Raw genomic sequence first — 22,787 nt, forward strand, 5'->3', positions numbered from 1 at the left:
CCAGGGCAATTTATTGCCCTGTTATCAGCTAGTCCAAAAGTCAGAGGTTCAAAAGTAGAATCCACACAAATGTCATACATGAGTGAAATCAGATATTATTTCCAGCAAGAGAGTCATTTCAGAGATGTTTTTTAAATAACGTTGCAGCCAGCTGTCAATAATCAGGTTTACTTCTTGGCTTGGCGAGGAGTCAGTTAGATCTTCACTGTCTTGCTCTCTTCTCTACTTATCTGGTGTAGTGACTGGAAGGCCTTATGTCATCTTCACTTGACTTTTGCAGTTGTTCAGATGGTGCTTGTATTTGATCAGCTTCATACGATTTCTGCCTTTGTCCTTTCAGAGACTGACATCCCAGACTCAACTGGAACAGCTTCTTTAGGATCAGATTTAGATTCAAAATTTGATTCCTGAGCCATGACATGTTACTTCATTGTGAAACCAGGACTCTTAATCATATAGGGTACTTGTTGTGGATGAAGCCGTTAATTCTCAGAAACAAAGGAGGATACCTGATGGTTAGATATAACAAAAGAGAAAATGTATGTATTTCATAATCAGAAACATAGTCCTTTAAATCCAGGACCATTGCCGGAAGCTAAAGTGACATTTCCTAAGGTAGTTGACAAATGGAACATTTATATAGATGCAGCTTGCTAGCAAGTATGAATCATTGTTGTTTAACGAAGAGTAGGAACTATGTGGTGAAGATATTATAAAAAATCATAGGACATGAACCAGCGCCAAAATCTGCTGCAGGAATTAGTCTGTGCAGTTTGAAAATGATTCAGAAATGTTTTGCAAAAACTTGCACAAACACAGCCCTTCTCTGCTATTCATTAAAGCAGTCATACCTCACCAGTTTGAAGCCATAACTGCTTTGAAATTGCTTTTAACAGTCTACTTGTTTTACTCAGTCAACTCATTAAAGCAGCTGTGTCTTTTTCTGGAAACCTGGCTGTTTTAAGGAATAGCATAAATATTGTGCTAAGATAAATTGCAAAATAATTCTTCCAAGTATTTTAATTTTTAAGTACATAAGTAAAGTATTATATTCATAGTGATAATATTGAGTTTAAAGTAGCCAATTATACCTGTATCATCTTCAATTTGGCAGGGACCAAGAATGAAAGTATTGAGGAGGGTGCCATTCCCCTATGCACTACTAATCAGTGATTGGAAGGCTAGAATCATGTGAAACTAAGACTTTCGCATAACATTCCATTGAGAGAAATGCAAGTTAAAATATTACAATAAGTTGGAATAAATTACACATCAGACATGGTGTCACCAGTCTAGCTATGTCAACCCTGGTCACACATAGCATCTGGTCAGCCTCTATGGCATCATTCATTATAAAGCCAAATGTTGTTTAGACAGCTTCTTCCCATTATTATTATTTATGCTGCCTATCTTCCTGTAAGGTGACAATGTTCCAAACTGTCTTGTTTTAGGATGACTTCTGATTGATGTTCTTTAGGCACTGGTACTGGAGTGAAAGTGCCTTCCAGATATCAGTGACTTTGTAGTTAAGGTGGCAAGGGTTAACTGTAACTGATACTGCATCTACCTCAATCTGAGAAGTCTAGGCATCAAGTGGTTTGTGAAGCTCAATGAAGGCTGCAATTGATATCAGATGGAGTGAGAGTATTTTGAAGTCAAACACAGTTTCAATGCAACTATAGCACAAAATTTTGACAATTGGCATCTGAACCCATTCAATGCCCTTTGCCTAAGCAAAAGACACATTTGGGATGTCTTGGGGAAGGGACTTTTGATCCCACCACGGGATAAATTTAAGAAAAAATTTCATTATTCAGTGACTATGGGCTCATGAAATTGATGAGGACTTGTAGCAAAAACCTTAAGAGAAGCCCTTCAAGTGGATTATGAAAAAAAACACTATACAAGCTATTACATCAGTTAAAAGAGAAACCAAGAAACGATGAGCTGAACCTATGTAAGTGACAGTGGGAAGGGCTTTTAGTGGTCCAGCTCAGTTAAGGAAAGGTTCCAGGGGGTGGATTTGGGGGATGGGATGGACTATGAAAATCCAAACCAAGCTTTCCAAACAGTATATTCATACACACTACAAAGAATAGCCAATTAAACCAAGAAAACTGAAAAGTATAAAGGGAAAAGAGGAAGCAAGACACTCAGGAAAATATTTTTTTGCAACGCTTAAATATGGAAGGGATTTTTTTCAAAAGTTAGTGATAATGGACAAATTGAAGTTAAGGAATGAACCAATTCCACCATAAGTATTTTACAGCAGAGAAAATGATTTGAAACAGACAATGTTGTTGCCTTCTCTCACCAAATACTTGAGGAATCATTCAACAGATTAATACCTAAGAAGTTGTTATCCTTCTCAGCAGGGGTGGGTTCCTACCGGTTCTGTCCACCTCTGTAGAACTGGTAGCTCTGAAGAGCAGCAGACATAGAACCGATTCTATGTCTGCTGATGCTTTTGTCCACCCACTCACCCGGACTCTTACCTGATCTTTATTTCCTGATTTTTCAACTCCAGTTGCCGAACGAGGCACAGCTGCAGTTAAAAAAGCAGGAAAAGAGGGCTGTTTCAAAGGCTGCTTCATGCTGATGATGATTTACAGGTGCGTGGCTCGCTCGCAACGTGCAGGGAAGCACATCATAAATCACTGAACCTCGTAAATTCCGAACCTGTACAGGTTAACCCCTGTTGTATCCCACCCCTGCTTCTCAGTCTTTGGGAATCCATGTTTCATTGTTGTGTTTACTTGAAGTTGGGTGAGTCAAAATCTCCATACCTGTGAATAATCAGCTGCTAGGTCAAAGAGTAAAACCTTGACACTCTTCACTTGCTGCAACTGAGTAAATGGCAAATGGAGGACCACTTATATTTTAAGAACAAATATGATTAAAATCCTTTACTAAGCTTCATTAATTAGTTGGAGATACGATCCCATGAAGGGACGCAGTGGCTCAGTGGATAAGACGCTGAGCTTGTCGATCAGAAAGGTCAGCAGTTCAGCTGTTTGAATTCCTAGCACCGCATAATGGAGTGAGCTCCCATTACTTGTCTCAGCTTCTGCCAAACTAGCAGTTCGAAAGCATGTAAAAATGCAAGTAGAAAAATAGGGACCACTCTGATGGGAAGGTAACGGTATTCCGTGTGCCTTCGGCATTTAGTCATGCTGGCCACATGACCTCGGAGACATCTTTGGACAGTGTTGGGGCTCTTTGGCTTTGTAATGGAGATGAGCACCGCCCCCTAGAGCCAGAAACGACTATCACATATGTGCAAGGGGAACCTTTACCTTTACCTATGATCCCATGTGCATTCCCATGGGATAAAATGTTAATTATTTTACAAATCCCATTGACAATGTGCTTTCTTTATTGATGGATTGCCATCATGAGATTCTAATTAGGCAAATGAGAGTTGTTGTTTTTAAAAATCATCCTCCATTACTGCAAGATGCATTTTCCTTTATGATTATGTTCCTCAAAGTCATAGGACAGAATCCGTTACCAAGCTCATAAAATACTTAAGTTATAATGTATTTAAAAAAAATAAATGCAAAAGTTCTTTTTTTTTTAACCTTAGGATCATTTTTACTCATGACAATATTTGTTAAAAATATTACATCTGCCTTTGAGAGGAGAGAGTATCAACTTTTTATATTATGGAAAAATAAACTCTACAGACATCTCAAATTGGCACACAGCATTTGAAAATAATATCCTTTCAAATCATCTTTCTAAAGGTCTCCTTTACCAACTCCCTTTTCCCAATTATTCTTAACACACTGGGATGTATGAATGGGTATAAGACAAGAATACCTAAAAACAGTAAAATGTTTATTTCTTTAAAAAAAAGAGATTGTGTGAGAGAGAGAAAGGGAGAGGGATTCAAACTGATTGTGATCATAATTTCCATCTGCGGTCAGCAAAGCCAATACTGCAAGTATATTCCTTGATTGAAATAGTTAATAAAAGAAACTGGCGGCTTTAAAAAAAACAAACAGATTTCTGCTCCTGCATCACCATATTCAGTATCTGTTATGACAACATGCTTTTTAATTGTTAACTTCTTCCTAGCAGAAAACAAAGTTCATCATGGTAAAGCATCCCATTTTTCCAAAGCTCTAAACTGTCAGTATAACAAGAACTCCATGCCCCTGGGGCTGATGAGTAGAGTGAACTGGAAGATTCAGCTGCTTGGTTATGGAAGATTTTGTACAACGCCACCTCAGCCAATAGAAAACAGGCCAATAGCCCAAGTGAAAGCTACAGTGTCTTTTAGATGTTTGAGTCAAACGTCTTGTGGTGTTCCTGGGCACGAGGAAATGAAAACTTGCAACAGGTTTCAATCAGCAAAGGCAGTTCCATCAAAGCTGTTCTTCTTCCTTTGAACCATGCTCATTGTATGGTCATTAAGAAAACACTGTAACTGAATGGAGCATACAATGTGGAAATAACTGTTTGTTATGTAGTGCTGTTCACTTGAGAAGACTCCCACAAAAGATCTGGATTGAACCGTAATCTATTTACACAGGAGCATTCCTGTTTCGATTGGCAGAACTGGCACTATGTGATATCCTCTTCTTCTGAACAGTAATCACGACCCTTTAGAAGAAAATAAAGAGATTTTTTTAAAAAAAAAATTACATTAAAACCATACAAAAAGATAGCACATCAAAGACATATTCCACAAAAATCAACAGAGAAAAATTACATTAGCCAGTTCCCATTCTGTTTGTTCTACAATAACTTTGTGAACTGGGTATGTCTGAAAACTGTAAACCCCTCTACAGTCTTTCAGTAATTGGCAATCATCTCCTGTTTTTTCAAGAAAACTGAATGGTCAGGTACCACTTACCATGTTGATACTGCAGTCCCTAATGAGGCAAGAATTTAAAAATGCTGTGTATAATTTCTACCTGCAGCAATTAAGAACTGCAACAGTATACTTCAACATACTTCATTTCTTTGCATTTCCAGTAATCATCAAGGGCTTAAAGGCTATATTAGTGTGTCTTTCAATAACGTGTGCTGATTCTCAAATAAAGAAAAAGCTGCTAGAAGTTGCTGGGAGGTCATTATACATCCCTTATCTAGATCTCAGCTCTTTAACATTAAATTAAGAATGAAGCTTTGGAAAAATACAGCATCCTGGAATAAATGGTTTCTACTCTGTGTGTGTTTGTATGCATGTGTACTGTTTGCTTACAGATGATCCTCAGGCTACCGGTTCACCCGAACCAGGCCAAATGGGTAGAATCCCACTCCTGGATATTTGCTAAACTCAGCTACTATATATCACATACATATGCCTTTTGATAAGCCAGATTGTTGCACATCAGAATGAAATTGATATGTTTGCATAACCTTCTTTGGAAAGCTCTTATTTCCTACTTAATCCAATCTTAACCTCATGAACTTAATGGTCTAAAAATTATTGCAAATCTGCATGAGAGCTCCTGTAACTTAAAGGCTAGGAGTGTATAATTACAGTTCTTACATAATTGTTATCTGACAGACCCAGCCCACATGGATTATATGGTGATAAGAGTTTGAGTAATTTTCCAAATAAATTCCATATGCAGTATCATAAAAATCTAAATATAATTAACCATGGCATGATAATCTCATGTTAAAGAAGGATCACAGCAGGATTATCATTTAAACCAGTAGAAGATAAACAGTCTCTATATTCGCAAGAGTTATGTTGGTGGATTTGTCTTTTCATGGTGGCAGTTGTGAAATTTATCATACTAAAAATCTGGCGACTGCTTGCTGCATTCACCCTGTGAATGATGGTGAATCAAATGCATCTTTAATCTCACAGAGAAGTGTCATCTGTGTAGGATGGCTTGTGATCTTGGTATGATTTGTGTATCTGCATTAAGCTTGACTTTAGGCATATGTGTGTTTATGCATGCATGGACAACATCTGGGATAACAGGGCAAGAATATATTTTTTCATTGAATTTCACATTTTCAAAGTTTTGACACGAAACCCCATGAATATGGAAAACTGCAAACTGTTGTGGAAGTAATTCAAAACTCCACAGAGAAATTAAGATATAAGAACACTCCATAAGCGGAGAACATGTTCTGCTCTATCCAGAAAACTCTTAACATTACCTTCTAAGTCAGATACAATATCCGTCAACAAAGTTTGCTTTATCCAGATATGTTTATATGCTGGTTTCATCAGACTCACTTTAAAAGCAGAAAATGAGGACAATGTTACCGACTTACTGATGACTCATTCCAAATTTTCATGACTTTGCTTGGTTGCCTGTCTGCATTAAAAGGAAAGGCAGCGGGGACGAAACAGCTCTACTGCATAGCACAGCATAAGGCTTAATGGAATAGTCCCATGATGCTGGAAACATTCATTGGACTCCTTTCCTATCAAAGGCCAATTAATCCAGAAATATCTTAAGGACAGTGGTCATGGCTCAAAAGACCTTCTTGCTTATTCTCAGCATAGATCATCCTTTAAGGCACCAAAGCAATTTTGATATCTATCCCAGACTGAAATTACTGATGCATATATGGTTAAGAAGCATCATATACTTATTTCCTTTAACAATTCAATAAATTATTATCAACCTCGTGTTTTCCCAAAGGACTATACATTCCATTATTCTTAACCAAGAGAGCAACCATGGGCTGTCATCTAGAGAGCATCATTTGGAGTGGAAATCTGCAAGAAAAAGTAGCAATATTCAGATCTCACAGGCTTTAGGGCCAGGATGTCAATAGGACCCAGAGTGTGTGCTTTGCCCTGTGTTGCTGTTATTACAATTGGAGTTGATTATTTGTGTGTGTGTGTGTGCACAGTCAGCTGCCCAGAACAATTTGATTAAGTCAGGTGGCCATATGTGTTTGCTAAATCCACCCATCCATCCAGTGAGCATGCAGCTCAAGTGAGAGGGAGGATGAGAATCTTGCCTTCTTCAGTCTGTCATTAAAAGGTTTTGCACCTTAGATAATTATAATTATTAACTTGAAATTCAGCTTAACCTCTTGCTTTACTTTTAAGCAACTTGTCAGCTTTATGATGACTCTATGTAGGCAGCAAACAGACTTGAAAAAGGGAAAGGAATGAAAGAGAACATGCAAACATTGGTTTAAAAAATCAGGGATACAACCCACGTCTTCCTGAAGAATGGCACGCAGCTCTTTGGCATAGCTCCTTTTCTCAGGGTAATTGCCATGAGAAAAAAAAAGAGATCATGGCTGAACTTATTAATTCAATTTAAAAATCTGTATTTGAATATAGGTCACTGCTATATAGTGTTAATATTAGTGTGCTTAAATTATACATTCTCCGTGTTGCAATTTGATTCAATCTTCACCTTTAATTCAAACTATAAGCAAGAGAAAGAAAAATATTTTCACCAAATTACCAGACAGGGAGAAGAGAAAAAACAATCTGGAGAGCAAATAAAGTGAGTAAAATCTTCCTTTGGAAAGGGCTAAAATCAGGAGATGGGAATGGAATGGGAGAGAGGGAAGAGAAAATCTTTTATGAGGAAAAACTATCTATGTCTAGGCAAAAAGGTCTATATTCTTAAAAGGCATGAATAGTGAAACAAACCAGTGGTGGGATTCAATTTTTTTTTTACTACCAGTTCTGTGGGTGTGGCTTGGTGGGCATGGCAGGGCAAGGATACTATAAAATCTCCAGTCAGAGGTGGCATTTGCAGGTTCTCCAAACTACTCAAAATTTCCACTACCGGTTCTCCAGAACTGGTCAGAACCTGCTGAATACCACCTCTGAAACAAACCTAATACTGTTGTATGTCACATGAGTAATCATTCCTGCTAAAATTCAATACTTGTTTTAGTTTTGAAATTCAGTTAAATTCATGCTGTGTGTTTTAATCAACTTGATGATTTTATTTTGGCAGGGTAGCATTATATTTCTTAGCATATAACCCTAAGTACAATTGCAAGAGGAAAAGTTGTAATCAACACAAGAGAATGAAATGATGGTGACATAAGAAGTGGAGATTATTGTTATTTAAAAACAAGAAAACAATGTGGTATGTGGCCAAAAGCAATTTATTTCAGGCTTCTTTCTTTTTTGGGGGTGGAATAAAGACTAAGAATTGGGCCTCTTTGTCATTGAAGAGAATCACATTAGGCTAGGAACATTGTAGAATAAATTATAGATGAGTCATGAAATACGTCTAAATTCTGGCCAGGCCTATGGAAAAGTGATGTGCACATTCTGTCAATTGTTTTAGATTGAAATGCAAATTAGATTAAGTAATCTCAAAGATGCATCATATCAGTCATACCATTTAGAAAATATATCATGATTTGCATCAAATCATGATATATTTTCTAAATGATATGACTGATATGATGTATTTTTGAGATTATGCTCTGTTACTTTTTATATATTTAAGCTCTTTTGAGAACAGTTCGACTTTTAAATCTTTATTCTCCCTGTTAACTATCTTGCATCTTCCTCATTTCTATCACAAACACACATTTGTATCCAATGTTATGTCGTCCAGTTAAGGGTACTGGGTTATCATTGTGTAAATTTGAATTCAAATCCCATTCATCCATTGACTCACTAGGTAATTGTAGACCATTCACAGTCTCTCAGCCTTTGATATGAAAATAAAATGGAAGAGAATACTATGTGTATGCATTCTGAACTCTATAAAAGATGGGTATAAAATAGAAATACATTAACTTAAGTCAGTCCAAATTTGTTCTCAAAATATGATTTTCAGGTCATCAAAACTTTTTCAAGGAGACTGCAAAGTCAAAAAAATTAAATTTTCCAGTTTTAATTTCTAGTTCAGTAAATATTAATAAATATAACCCACATAAACCAAAGCTATTTCAGATCCTCAATCATTTTTTAAAATGTAAAGTAGTCTTGAGGCCAACATGTTTAAGAACTGCTGTTCTAAACATCTCAGTCACCCAGGTCATGGTTTTTCAAGAGGCAAGTTGACTTTTTTTTTTTGGGGGGGGGGTGGGGTTGTTTGAAGATGTTTTGCTTCTCATCCAAGAATCAGACTGGATAGTGACTGGATGGTGGAGAATGGAAGGATTTATATTCCTTGCAGACAGCTGGTCATTTGTAGTTGTTGAGGCCACTTGGATGAGAAGTGAAACGTCTTCAAATAAAAACAAGAACGTCCAGTTGCCTCTTGAAAAAGCACCTTTGGGACATGCTGTTCTAAACCATTATACTTTAAAGGTCCTTATGCTTCTGTCTCTGTGCTTGAGGCACTAGATATATATTTTAAAATTATTTTTTAAAAAAACAGAAAATCCAGGCAATTTCTGACACAAAGAGTCCTGTTATCTTTAACTAATTCTAAATGATGGCTTATTAAAATACAAATAAGCAAGGGTTATGTGCATGCAAACAGAAGCATGATTACAGTGAATATAGCCCCACAACACAATATAGACAAGGATGAATTTGAGTTTAATGCAGCATGTTCCTGTTCTTTGCTTCCTCTCCTCTTTCTCATTTTTAACAATTAATGATAATCATGCTCATATTCTGGCAACATTCTGCCTGTTCTGCACCATATCCTTTTATTAGCTGCTTTATTGTTTTAAAATGATGTATTCATAAACAAATTGACACCACAGGAATACAGAAAATCAGTAAGATAAATTATTATCTTGCATAGTTCTATTATAGTTCCACAGTATGAGGTTCAGAAACCAGAAAAGCACAGTGCCTTTCTACTGCTCTAGCCTTTAACAATGTGACTCCTTTTTCTAATTGCCATTCAAAGGAAGCAACGGAAGAAGCTGGGTGGCCTGGTGTGGTATGGTGAAAATAATTATGTCAAACATTTCTGCTTTAACGATAGTAAAGGGAACTGCAAAGACACTGCAGCTTTTTTGATGAATGGTTCTCCAAGGGATTAAAGCAGTTCCCTACCACAGAAACTCTAAACTTCAGTTGGTCTTCTGTTTTCATGATGCCCTTTAGAAGAATGTCAATGAATGCCCGTGCAAATGCATATTTAGAGCATAATTTCTCATTTCTTGAAAAGAAATGAACAGAGCCATGAAGAGTCCACCCACGAGCGAAAATGGTTTTGCAGCCTACCAGAACTAAGCTCTGAAATCACAAAGAAAGCCATGGGGGAAGGGGGGGCAGGAATCAAGCTTCCATCTTCACAAAATACTGTTTTAGAAACAGCAATAGCACTTAGGCTTATAGATCACCCCCATAGTGCTTTACAGCAATCACTGGGTGGTTTACAATGTCAGCATCTTGCCCCCAACAATCTGGGTCCTCATTTTATCAACCTCGGAAGGATGGGAAGCTGAATCAATCTTGAGGCAATCAGGAATGAACTCCAGGCTGTGGGCAGAGTTAGCCTGCAATATTGCATTCTAATCACTGTGCCATCTCGACTCCTGTTTTTAATCTCCCAAGCGTCATTCTTTATAAGTGATCAGTAGAATCCAAGGAAGGTTGTACCACTAGTTACACACACATTTTGATTAATACCTGAAAGTTTTGAAGCCAACTCTGCCCACAGTGCTTCTTCCCAGGATATCCCTCCACCACACTTATTATATAGCACATCAGGATTTATTTATTTTTTTGAAACAAAGATACAAATGTGTGAAGCAAAGACTTGGCAAAGACTTTCTTCATTACGTGCTTCAACAGATCAATGTTGCCCTGGTATGTTAGCTCTCGGGAAACCTGGGAATTATAGTTCTAATGTAACTAGCTGACACTTGAAGAAAACTGGGTTCAAGGAACATCTCTGGTAAACCTTCCATTATTCATACAAGGGGAAATACCAAGGTTTTAATCTGATGTTCAGCTCTGGGGTATACGAGGATCAATTTAACCCTTCTGCTAAATTTACATTGTGACTGTCCCAAGAGAAAATTGAATTTCAAACATTCTCACTATTCAATTTACATCTGAAATATTTCAATGGAATATAGAGGTAGAAAATCCACATACAATCCCCATAATTAACAAGGGGGATAATTGATCTGGAGGTTTATTAGTGTAAATTGGAAATAATACTCATGATAGTCAGATTTGCTCCTTATTCCGTTCTTAGAAGCACTCAAATTTTATTATCTGGCTTTGCCACACAGTAGAATAGCCTGTCTTCTGTACCAAACAGCAAGCTACCAGTTGCTTTTTTTCGATCTAATTTATTCACTTCAGAAAATTGTTGCCCATGATGTCTCTCCAAGCACTTCAATATTTTTGTCTCTTTGTTTGCAAGTATCTCATACCCATTGTTTCTTAAGGTAATATTCATGAATTGATTTCTACAATCAGGCTAATCCCTTGCCTATCTGCCCCATTTTCCGTAATTTTCTCCCAGGACTTATTCTTTAGCCTTGATTGATGTCAAGATAAACTTTCAATTCTCCACAACATATTTGAGCATGCTCGATGATGAGTCCTATTTAAATAAATCTTTAAACTCAGGGGAAAAATGTTCCCTAATACCTTACCAATTTCCTTGATTATTGGGGCTTCTATTTCCTTTCCAACTACAGTAGAACCTCTGGTCACAAATGCTTCTGACCATGACCAAATCGGGTTCCGACCAAAGAAATTCACAAAATTTTTGAATCTGGTCATGAACACATACTCGGGTGGAGATCAAACATGACTCCTGACCCAGAAATTCCTGAAGATGAAACATTAGAAGACAAAGAAATCGCCAAAGTTATGGAATGAATTATGGTCGTGACCAGAGATTCAACTGTATTTATCCATTGCTTAGTTTTATATTACTAGCAGGGTCACATGAAAGTCCAGGATGACAATATCCTGCCCCAATACTGTATCCAAATTTCTTTGTCAGGGAAAAGAGAAACGTAAGGAAATCTTCTATAAGAATTATCTACATCTGACAGCAGCCAACTGCAATAAAAACATCAATGAATCAAGCAGTTAAAGATAGACTATGTGATCCTGGGGCTTGTAAAATACATTTTACTACACTGATTTGCTTCTCACCTGCAAGCATTTGAATCTCATAAGTCTGTTTCTCTCCAAACACATATACTTCCTTTTCAAGCTAAATAGATCATATTACTTTTAAAGATGTTAACAAGCAGGCATGTGGAACTAGGCATTTGATTTGGAATTCAGGCGTGCTATTCTGTCTAAGTATAGGACTAGAGGAGTTTCATTACATTTTTTATGGAAGTTAGTTCAGTGCCGTTTGGGCTCAGCATAGGAAACACATAATTTCAGCAATGGCAGTATTCTTACAGCATGTGAGATAAAAGTTGAACTGTTACAACATTTCATTTGCATCATAAGATAGCACTGATTCATAGTGGAAGAAACCCATAGCATCTTCTGTGGCTTATTTGGGAATTAAGTGGTCCAAATATTTTGAATGTGCTTTGACTTCATCAGGAGCAGGATCTAAACAATCCCGTCAACATTTTACTGAAGAAACATTTCATAGCAGCTACAGAAGCATTCTGGAAAAAAAATCCAACTATGTTGGCTAAATAAGCAATTTGAATAGCATTCGCTGACACCAGCATGACCTTTCTCATTGCAAAGCCTCATTGTGTAGTTCTGCAAAAGCAGTAGCAATAACCAATATTAAGCTAATATTTTATCATTCCTATCTTACAGTTCCAATTGTGAATCTGATCTCCAAGCTAAGTTCATGAAAGAAGCCCAGTTTAGTGGGTCTATCCTACACACAGTATTGCTACTTCAAATTCTTGAACTCCAAGTATTCTTTTCTGTTGACAAGTTTTAGGAAAATGAAGGAATTATGGACAAAAACAACCATTACCTTTGAACTAAAACTGAGTGGTCTGGAGCTTTTCTAAGAAAACAAACAAAAGAATAGAACCACATGCAAGCTATCCTCTATTAATCTCTTTGGGTCATCACAACTTGAAATGTAGGAGACAGGTATCCTGGCTTGTGGCAGATTAAATGGAAAAATCATGTCTTGATAAGCGAGTTCTTAACCCTTGGGGAGGAAATAATCTTAAATGCACTAGAAATGGTCAACATGATTATATTTGGCCAAGATGTGAAAACAAAAGATTGGGCTCCTTTTATGATTCCTCTGCTAATAAACTTTTTCTTTGAAACAATTCTAGGAAATGGATAGCACTCTCATTTAGTTTGTGAACGTAAAGGATGGTGTATATACTGTGCCAAGAAAAAGTCACTCCCTGCTCCCAATAGGTATTTACATACTGATATAGAGACTCAAAGCAAAGTCTAAAAATTCCAGTGGCACAAGCATTTTATTGCTCAAGTGGGGCAACTGTAATTTATATAGGTTTTTTTTAAATTAGTGGTTAATAATTTAATATTAATCAGCCACCCACTTACTTGGTTGAGTTGGGTGGCTGTAGAAATTGAATAAATAAATAAAATGTGTGTGCATGCACAACGAAAATTATAATTTGATCCTGATACATTACAGTACCAGGGAATGAAAAAGAAAATATTTATTGTGGACCTTTTCTCCTAATGGAGAAGGAGCACCTTTTCTTATTCTCATTCCTTCTTAACATACTGGAAAACAGAGGAAGTTGATTGCCTTCATTTTTTTGTCATTTGCATTATAGCTTTTGAGAATATAAGGACAGCAGCAGTGGTGGTATTCAGCAGGTTCTGATCAGTTCTGGAGAACCAGTAGCGGAAATTTTGAGTAGTTTGGAGAACTGACAAATTACCACCTCTGACTGGAGATTTTACAGTATCTTTCCCCTGCCACGCCCACCAAGCCACGCCCACAGAACCGGTAATAAAAATTTTTTTGAATCCCACCACTGGACAGCAGCTATAACTATTTAAACATCACAATGCCAATCCGACAGTATTAGGTCATTTAAGACTACTGAAATCAGAGACAATTCACAAAGACTGTTCTGTTCCCATGTAGCCAATGCCTTTCAAAATATGTTGCATCAAATATTAACTTGAGAATGCTTGCTTCGTCCATTTGTATGTCATCCTGTCCAATAGAGGAGCACATGATACAATTGCAGATATGCCATAAATAGAAGTCTAGAACAAAAAGACCGGCAGCTTTTTTTTTTTTTTTTTTAAGTGTGCATTTCCAGGATTCTTCACTTCTGGGCCAGATGAAAACCTTTCATTTTCCCTTTCATCAATTTCCCTGTATCTTTTTCAAGCCCTCATATTCCTCTTTCCCCAGGGCAGGCTGTGTAGAACTAATGCAGTTCGTCCAGTGGCAGCCAAATTCTTTCCATTGTTTATTATTTTTGTGTTGTCTAGACAAGTTAAGCAATTGCTGCTTGGGGACTCCCTATCATTACACAAACCTTTCATGTATTTTCAAATTTTATAGTTACAATACACATGAAATAAAAGCAGTGTGTCCAGATGTTTCGTGTAACCAATGTGTTTATTAATAGTACAGGAATCTGCAATGAAGTTGTTTGGGTTAATAGAAGCATCTACTGAAATCTGTGGCTAGTTATTCAGTGTTGACATAAACTTATAGTAATTGCTTTTAACTGCATACATTTTATTCCTTCATTAGAAGACTCTTTATTGAATTTTGCTACCATTTATTCTAAAGCAGGGAGGGGAAAAAATCCTAAAATTTGTCTTCATTAACTTCAGCCTGGATAAACCTCAATTGAGAAGTCAAACTATACACTAAAATATGCTTAATCTAAAAAGAGACTCCTGTTCCCAAACACCTGCAGTTTTGTTGGAGGAAGCATCATGCAGAAACCTACATTTAAATTCAAATAGATGAACTATGGTTTATTCATACGGATGAATATATCCACTATGTTAATGCAGAAATATACAGTATGTCATCTATAAAGAGTGTTTCCTGAAATGTCTTCAATGACCAAATTTTCTACCTCCCCCTCGTGCATTTAACCAATATTTCAATTTTGAGGGTAGATGTGAATTTGTACTTGCTGATGTCAGAGAATAATTTTCAGTTCTTCTTATGGAGAACAGTAGTTTCGTTACGTAAGGTAGTAACACTTCTATCAAGGATGAAGATAAAATGTTCTCTGTTTTTTTAAATCTTCATTTCAGTTAAAGACCCAAAAAAAATCATCAAAAGAAAAAGAGGAGGATAAATTGTAGTTACTGAGCCATTTATCAGATATAAGATAAACGATCAGAGCTACCCCCCCCCAAAAAAACCCTTCTATATGCCATTATGGCAGGATAATTCCATAAAAGCTCTTGGATCAGACTAGCTTACTGTTCTAGAGATTTCATGGAGTGTAGAATCTGCTTTAAAAAAAACCTAACACCTGATCAAAAGGGTAAAAGTTTGAAATGTCTTTTAAGAAGCAGAGCAAGCAGAGCTGGGGAGGGGGTCTGAGTTAAACAAGTCATCAGCTTAGAATCATTATGTTCCTACAAATGATCTAAGTTCAATCCCTCTTGAATTCTGTTGAGTCTTATTTATCATCAATTTAGAGTTTATCCTGGCTGAAAAGGTTGCAAAGAGTTTTCTTTCCCCTCAGTCCTGAGGAACTCATTTAAATCCTTCTGCAACCTAGTCTGAAAAACCCATACATGGCACCTACAAAATTTATCCATACCTACTTACAGACTGTCTTTGTATTACAATAGTCTTGGCTGTGGGAGTTGCCTCTAGGGAAAATGGGCACTGTCCCCCAAAGGAAGTTTTTTTAAGGTTAAGATTTTACATTCCAATAAAATCTATCAGTAAGTGAAAGTATAATAATAAGTTAGCATTAGGAATCTGTTATAAAATGGAAACTTGCTAAGTCAATGTTAAGTTCCAAATGGATTCTCACCTTTTTAACAGATTTCATAGTTACAGTTGTACATTTTTATATATTACTGTGCCACTTTTCATTTCAGGATGCTACACAAACAACTGGATTACAGCTCAAGTACAATAATGTATTAATTATTTTCTTTATTCCTCTTACCTTTTCAATTTTCTCATCCAGCATTCGGAAGAATTCTTGTTGGCTTTCAGAAATGTGCATGCTGAAAACAGAAAGAATCATTTCAAAGTGATTTTCAAGTGCTGTAGTTTAGGGGGACAGTTGGTCTTTTTATGGCAGTCTCTAATCTGCCACTTTCAGAAGAAGAGAAGTCATCAACCCTGATTGAGCATTATTTCTGAATCAAGGCTAGCGAAAAACTTGGAAGAAGGATATTTATTTTAGTAAGAAATGCCTTTACATATTTCAGCACATGCAAAAAGGTTTGGAAAAAGATTATGCATCTCACCTACATGACAACAGAGGGAATGACTTCCAATGGAAAAGTTCCCAATATTTGAATTATAGGAGATTAGAGGAAGTTTATTACTTTGACTAATCAGGAGAGTCATAATTTCAATGAATCAAGAGCTGGGAACTTTGAATTTAATTTAGGATAACCTCTCCCAATTGAGAATAATTTAGTTATTAAAAAATCTGGGTTGAAAACAAAGATTTCACAAAGTAAGACACAGAACCAACTGCATGGCACTATTTAGTTTTACCCTCAAAAGTCCTTTTACGGAGTTAGACATAGCACAATAACTCTTTACATTGAATTCATCAGAAGCTTCTAATTTATACTCTAACACAGTGATCCCCAACCTTTTTTACGCCGCGGCCCGGTACCGACATCAGCTGGGCGCCGCCATCTTGTTTTGATGAAAAAGTGCTTCTGGTGAGCTTTCTACCCGGAAAAGCTCACCGGAAGCACTTTTTCATCAAAACAAGATGGCGGCGCCCAGCAAGCCAGCGGCCCGGTAGGACTTGTTCCACGGACTGGTACCGGTCCGCGGACCGGTGGTTGGGGACCCCTGCTCTAACATATACTGACATTTGCAGAACAAGATTTTTTTTTTACCATCACCAACAAAGTCAAATAATCTACTTCCATTAACAACCAAGTGCTAAGATGCCAAATTGGGGATACTTCGAAGTAGGAAGGGCTGGAAATATAGTACTGATAATACTATAGTACAAAACTGTAATAAAACTGCATTATTAAAGTGCTGTCAGTGCATTTGAAAAGTTCAGGACACAAGACATCATAAAAATATTACAGAATAAGGCCAGATGATTTCACTGTTCAAAGCCAGGATGCATAGGAGCCATGTTTTGAACATTACACGACTACAATCACTGCTGAATTACAGAAACTTTAGGATGTATTTTTCGTTCTGGGAAAAATGAACTCTAGATCAAAATATTCAAATATGAATTCCAGAGGACCACTCAGAAAGTAGAAGTGATCTACTTGGAGTTTCCTTGTGTTTTGTTTGTTTTTCTTGCTTGTATTATTTCTTATTACTCAGTGGCTTCCATTTTTACAACAATTCTATTGGCAGATGTTAACTGAAATTTCTAATGGAAATACTAGCAATACAGACACAATTATGGTAAATTTGGTCTTGGCAATTCTTGATCTTCAGAACCCAATATATATAATATTGGAGTGATTAACAAATAACCCTGATGGGTGTAGTCCATTTCCTAAAGGCATCTTCTGATGATGTACAAGCATTCAGAGTGAGATTGTATACTGTGAAACAGAAAGTGGGGAAAACAAGCTTTTTAAAGCCAGGGAACAACATGTCAGATACATTGGAAATCAAGTTTTTTTTTTTAAAAGGGAATTTACGTATTAAAAAAAAAACCCAAGAGAAACAACTTGTAGACAAGAATAAATGCTTTTTAAAATATAGGGAGAAAAACCCTATGTGTGATACCAAGGCCAAACTTGCTTGCCTATTTTATTTATTCTGGGTTTTTTTTAAATCGAAAGTTCTCAAAAGTAATAACTGCACATTTCAGAATTTTATACAGTGGTATTACACATTTCAAAAGCAAAAGATAAAGACTTCATTTTCAAGATTATACAGGAAGAAAGATGGTGGATTATAGAAGTTAAACCAACTTGAGCTTCCTTCTCAAGATTTAATGCTTATCAGTTATGATCTCTGTAGAGAATAAGTTAGTGAAAAGGAGTCCATGAACCAATAACACCATGAGTGGAATACAGAAATGGTCACGAGAGCAAGAAAGTGAAGAAATATGAAACACTGAGGAAGAGGCATCCGCAGCAATGATCAAAATGAAGAGAGGCTGCTAAATGCTCCTTTAAACATCGATAAGGATTAAGTGGATCTCTCTCTCTAATCAAAAATCTCAGCTAAAAAATACTTTCTGAATATTTTGAGTAGAGAGATCACAATGAAGAATTGTGAATTAGGCCAACATCCAGCAGCTTGTCTCTGTCATCTTTACAGTATCTCTGCCGTTTGCTTTCCAGTTTTCTCCAAGAGGGATCAATGCAGAAAAGTTCAGCAGTATTTTGAATTATTTCTGAGACCATCTTTTTCAAGAAGCAGACAAGTTTTAGGAACATAATAACTTAGGTAACCAATTCAGTCATGCAGATGTATGCCCCAACTTCTTCCCTTGTATGTCTGATGAAGCCACATACAAAGTAATGGAGAAATGATTACACTGTGCCATTTATAAAAGGTGATGTGGCAATTTCACAGCAGCTGATGCCCTGTTTGACATACCAAGTATCAGAGATGCTGCCAGAATGCTGATGAGACAGCTTGCTCATCCTCCATTGTTATTCGAGGCAACAATCAACCTAGCATTTGAAATTCAGAACTGCTGCTGAGCTCTCGAGATGTCAATCCCAATTAAGATTTCTATACAAAGCAAAGGCTTTGATTTAGGAGGATTAATTATGTAATCACCAACAAGGGTTATGTGTCTGAAAAAAATGAAGCAATAAATTTATGATACTAAATATTTATTCAATGCTGCTACTATTTCCACCATTATTCCATTTTGCAACAATTTGAAGGGAACGAAAGAAATAAGTATTAAAATACATATATTCCTAAAACAACAAAGGCTATATAGAAACAAAATCTCACTCCTTACAGACTGAAGTTCTATTTGCAGCTGGCTTTTTTTTTTTTAGATAAGCCTGAGTGGGTCAAGGAAGAGGTTGTCACTTCCAGGCGTATGGATTGCCAGGATGAAGATGAAATGACAAATATGCCAATGCCAAATCTGTAACAGTACCAAAGTGGGACAGATTTCACACTGCCTTGTTCATGAACTAGACTACTGTAGAACTGCCCAATATAAGCTGGACAACCTATGGAAACAGCCATGGTAGCCTGTGAGTGCCTTCTAAATTGTGAAGAGTTCGTGAATGTTTCATGAGGCTTCATACCAGATCAAGCACCTTGAATGAAAAGATATTGAAATTGAACTTCCTGTCTAACCACTAAAGAACTAGTTAGTAAGGACATGCACGTGCATTGGGAAAGAAGTCATAAAGGGAGCACCTCCAATAAGTTTGACTGAAATCAGTTCCCAAAGGATGAATTCTTTAATATAAGGTGGAAATTGTATAAGAGGAGGTCACAAGGGAAAGTGGAGCAGAAGCACCATTCTGTTGGGAGCACCTCCAAAGAAAGGTAAAGCAAACAACTGTAGTTGCAGCCACTGCATGGAGTATATTATGTAGACTCTGAGTTTTGCTATGAAGAAAAGTTTGCATGCAACATCCCAAAGCACATAGTGCCATTGCAAGGGTAACAGAGTGACTTCACTGAACAAAACAACTTAACGAGCTATGTGGTAAGATCACTCAGAACACAAATACATGGAGTCAGTTCCTTGTCTGTGTAAAGGAACAAATTGTAACTTTGACGGCAGAAGAATACAACAAGAAGTATTATCAACTTAAGGGGAGAAAAAATGTTTTGGGATTTGGAGAGAGGCCAAATGGCAACATGTAGTATTGGCAAATGGTTCCATCTACTATAAAATGAAAGTCGAGATCATGGGAAACTATGGATACATGAAAATATGTGCATCTCCTTCCCTTCTGCAAGAGAGAAAAAATATGCATTACCTTTAAAAAAACAACAATATGAAAGAGCAAAAGTCTAGGGTACTTAAGAAAGGAGGCAAGAGTCCACTAAAGATGCTGTTGTTTGGTTGAACTAAGATCAGTCATGTGATGGGGTAGAAGTAGAATTGATGCTGCCTGCATCTATGGTATATTTTAACAAGCTTAGGAATTACATTCAGTAAATCTTGTTACTGAATGTTCTACTTTTACTGAAGAGAAGATCCACAATTTAAAACAGCCTCCAGTGTCAGTGGAGATGAGCCAGGTATGGCAATACTAGATGATGACATAAACTGCCAAGTGTTTAATGCCTGTTTTTCAAAATGTACTACTTCTGAAACAAATGGAAGTGTTTACCTCTTGTCCTCTGGCAAGTGAGACAGGAATGTGTTATCTTTGGCAGCAAGAAATGACATATTGCCATGCAAGCTTGACAGGAGGAAGAGTGTCTTCACAGAGTATACCTTGTGCCCATGGCAATCCATTTTTTTTGCCTGTTCTGTGGGTACAGAGTATTGTTGGTCATGGGAGCCTGACTGTGATGCCTCCACTATTCTAGAATCAAGCAGAGGATATTGGAATAAGAGATGGAATCCTTCTTGCTTTAGCTTATAAATATTCTCAGTGGGGTAGGAAGTTGAAGGCTGACTCAGGAGAAGTTGCTGTCTTAAACATATCAATAAGAACTTGTGTATCAGTAGTATTTTGAATGAATTGATATATTTAGTCCTGCTAATTCTGTTTAACTCCAGAGCAGTACTCTCTGCCATCCAATAAATCTGTTCATTATAGGAATGGATGTCTTCCAAAGGAGAGATTTGGTACATGGATTGGTACCTAGGTGATGATGTCAAACACACTGAAGAAACATCAGGGGTTTAGAGTAATTATTACAAAAATGATGGAGCAGCTCCTGTGGCTCAATAGAAGTAGGAAAATCCCGAATGTAAACCAAGTGTGGATGATGGTTATAGCAGGCTGGAACGTTAATGTGACATTTGCCTTGAAGAAACTTCTTCGAGAACGAATTAATCTAGAGGACAAGAAAACAACGCTTGCAAACATTTTCTGCCTTGCTTCCAAGACATAATTAGACAGCAGAATTCAGAAACACTTTTTCAAAGTGATGGAACCAAACAAGAATTCTATATGGTATGAACACTTTTTAAAAAGATAAGGAAGCTTTTTCAGTGTAGGGCAGGGGTGTCAAACTGGCAGCCCATGGGGTGGATGTGTCACACGCAAGTCACGGCCACCCCAGCTCTGTGAAGGGGGAAAACGTCATGAAACATCATGTGATGGTATCAAGATGCGGAGAGTTTGACACCTGTGGTCTAGAGGCTTCAAATAACTTCCTGCCTCACAAAACTAATCACATTAGGACTTCAGGGTGAGAAGTACTGACATATATAAACCCTGCAGAGGCTTAAGATACCCATTTTGCTTAAATTCCCCTAAAAACTGGGAATATTGGTCTTTTTTCCCTTTTGATTTGATTTTTGATGAGGTGAAATTTTTTTAAGGGTTTGGTGATATTCTCAAGTAACCCCATACTTCTTAAAATGCAGAACAAAAATAAATCTATGAATTTCATCCCTACTTCAATTGGGTTGGTTTCATGAGTTTTTAAAACATACATTTTATCATCTACCTGTTAAACTGAACAACTAATTGATTCAAATTAGCTTTCTCTTAGTCAGGTCCACTGACATCTATGTGCAAGCATAAAGACTGCACAAGATGCCTATGCCCAAGCAAATTATATGGAGATTACTGATTGTGCAATAACTTTTTCCTATATACATACCTCTGAATCACTGGGAGTAGAATAGCCTAGAAATTTTACCAACAAGCTAATATATAAACTATGATCTAAATTGAAGCATGTTAGAGATTATGCACGAAAACACAATTTAAGCTTCATATATCAGTGAAAACCTCTGGCATGCCCTAAAGTAGAATAGATATATCTAGTGATACATATAGCTTTGTCTGTATTTATATATACAGTACTTCTATCTAGCTTTGCTATGCTATGCTATTCTTTTTTTTCAAGAACAAAACCTGAAAACGAGAAACAATAAATGCTGATTTTTCAGCTCACTCTATTCTTCTTTAGGAAAACCCAAATCATCTTCTCAAAATTTTCAAATTAGTATTTTCCAAATGTCTTAAATTTGGATTCCTATAATTCCCAGACTTTGGACATGTGGACTAGAAATCATGGAAGTTCATGACACCCATAGGGACGATAGTCAAGATTCTTCTTCTGATGATAGCCTAGGGGACATCATTATCTAAGGCCTAGTTTTTTTTTTTTTTTTAATGAGTATGTAAACCTGTATCTGAGCACAGCAGTAGGATCTGCTGAAGCTGTGAACAGAGGTAGAATATCTTTCTGGATTTGGAGGTGATTTCATCTTGTTTTCCACCTCCTTGGCACTTCACTCCCTAGTTACAGTATCTTCTAAAGCTGAATCAATCAATATAAGCATCCCTTATTAAATACAGCTCACCTTCTCTCTGTCTAGATTCATTTTTCACCTTTCTCTTATCTTTCTGACCTAGCAACACATTCCTCTTTCCTCCATCCTATTTATTATTTTTCTTCATCATCTTTGCTCTTTTTGATGGGAGTAGGTGTGTACCTGTGTTTTTCTATGTTTTCAAAGAGTAAGTTGTATGTGAAAGAGAATGGTAAAGATAATTGGGATAATTCTATAAATAGGGCATCTTATTTTGCATCTATTTAAAGCCTAGGTAGATATTTCAATTCACGTACATTTATTTTTTGCAATGGCCTATCTCATTTTGAGGTATGACTTGTGCAGATTTATGTATTTATATACTTATGCATACAGAGTTACAAGTATGTCACCCTCACAGATTTGTTTTT

At 36.7% G+C, this 22,787-nt stretch overlaps 1 protein-coding gene across 2 annotated transcripts in view; it reads right to left on the bottom strand.

Annotated features, from left to right (window-relative positions):
* Positions 1-3,568: 3,568 nt before the first annotated feature.
* C3H1orf21 (chromosome 3 C1orf21 homolog) overlaps positions 3,569-22,787 on the bottom strand; it is a 148,021-nt gene continuing 128,802 nt past the window's right edge. For both annotated transcript variants that reach the window (XM_026669268.2, XM_087960852.1), the window contains exons 5-6: positions 15,925-15,985; positions 3,569-4,608 (exon numbers count right to left, since the gene is read on the bottom strand). In XM_026669268.2, the coding sequence (XP_026525053.1) occupies positions 4,570-4,608; positions 15,925-15,985 (100 nt within the window). In that variant the 3' untranslated portion in view covers positions 3,569-4,569. The remainder of the gene's footprint in view (positions 4,609-15,924; positions 15,986-22,787) is intronic.

Source organism: Notechis scutatus, chromosome 3, assembly GCF_049901735.1.
Source record: "Notechis scutatus isolate UNSWTSFEM ecotype Mainland chromosome 3, rNotScu1.2, whole genome shotgun sequence".
NCBI lineage: Eukaryota > Metazoa > Chordata > Lepidosauria > Squamata > Elapidae > Notechis > Notechis scutatus.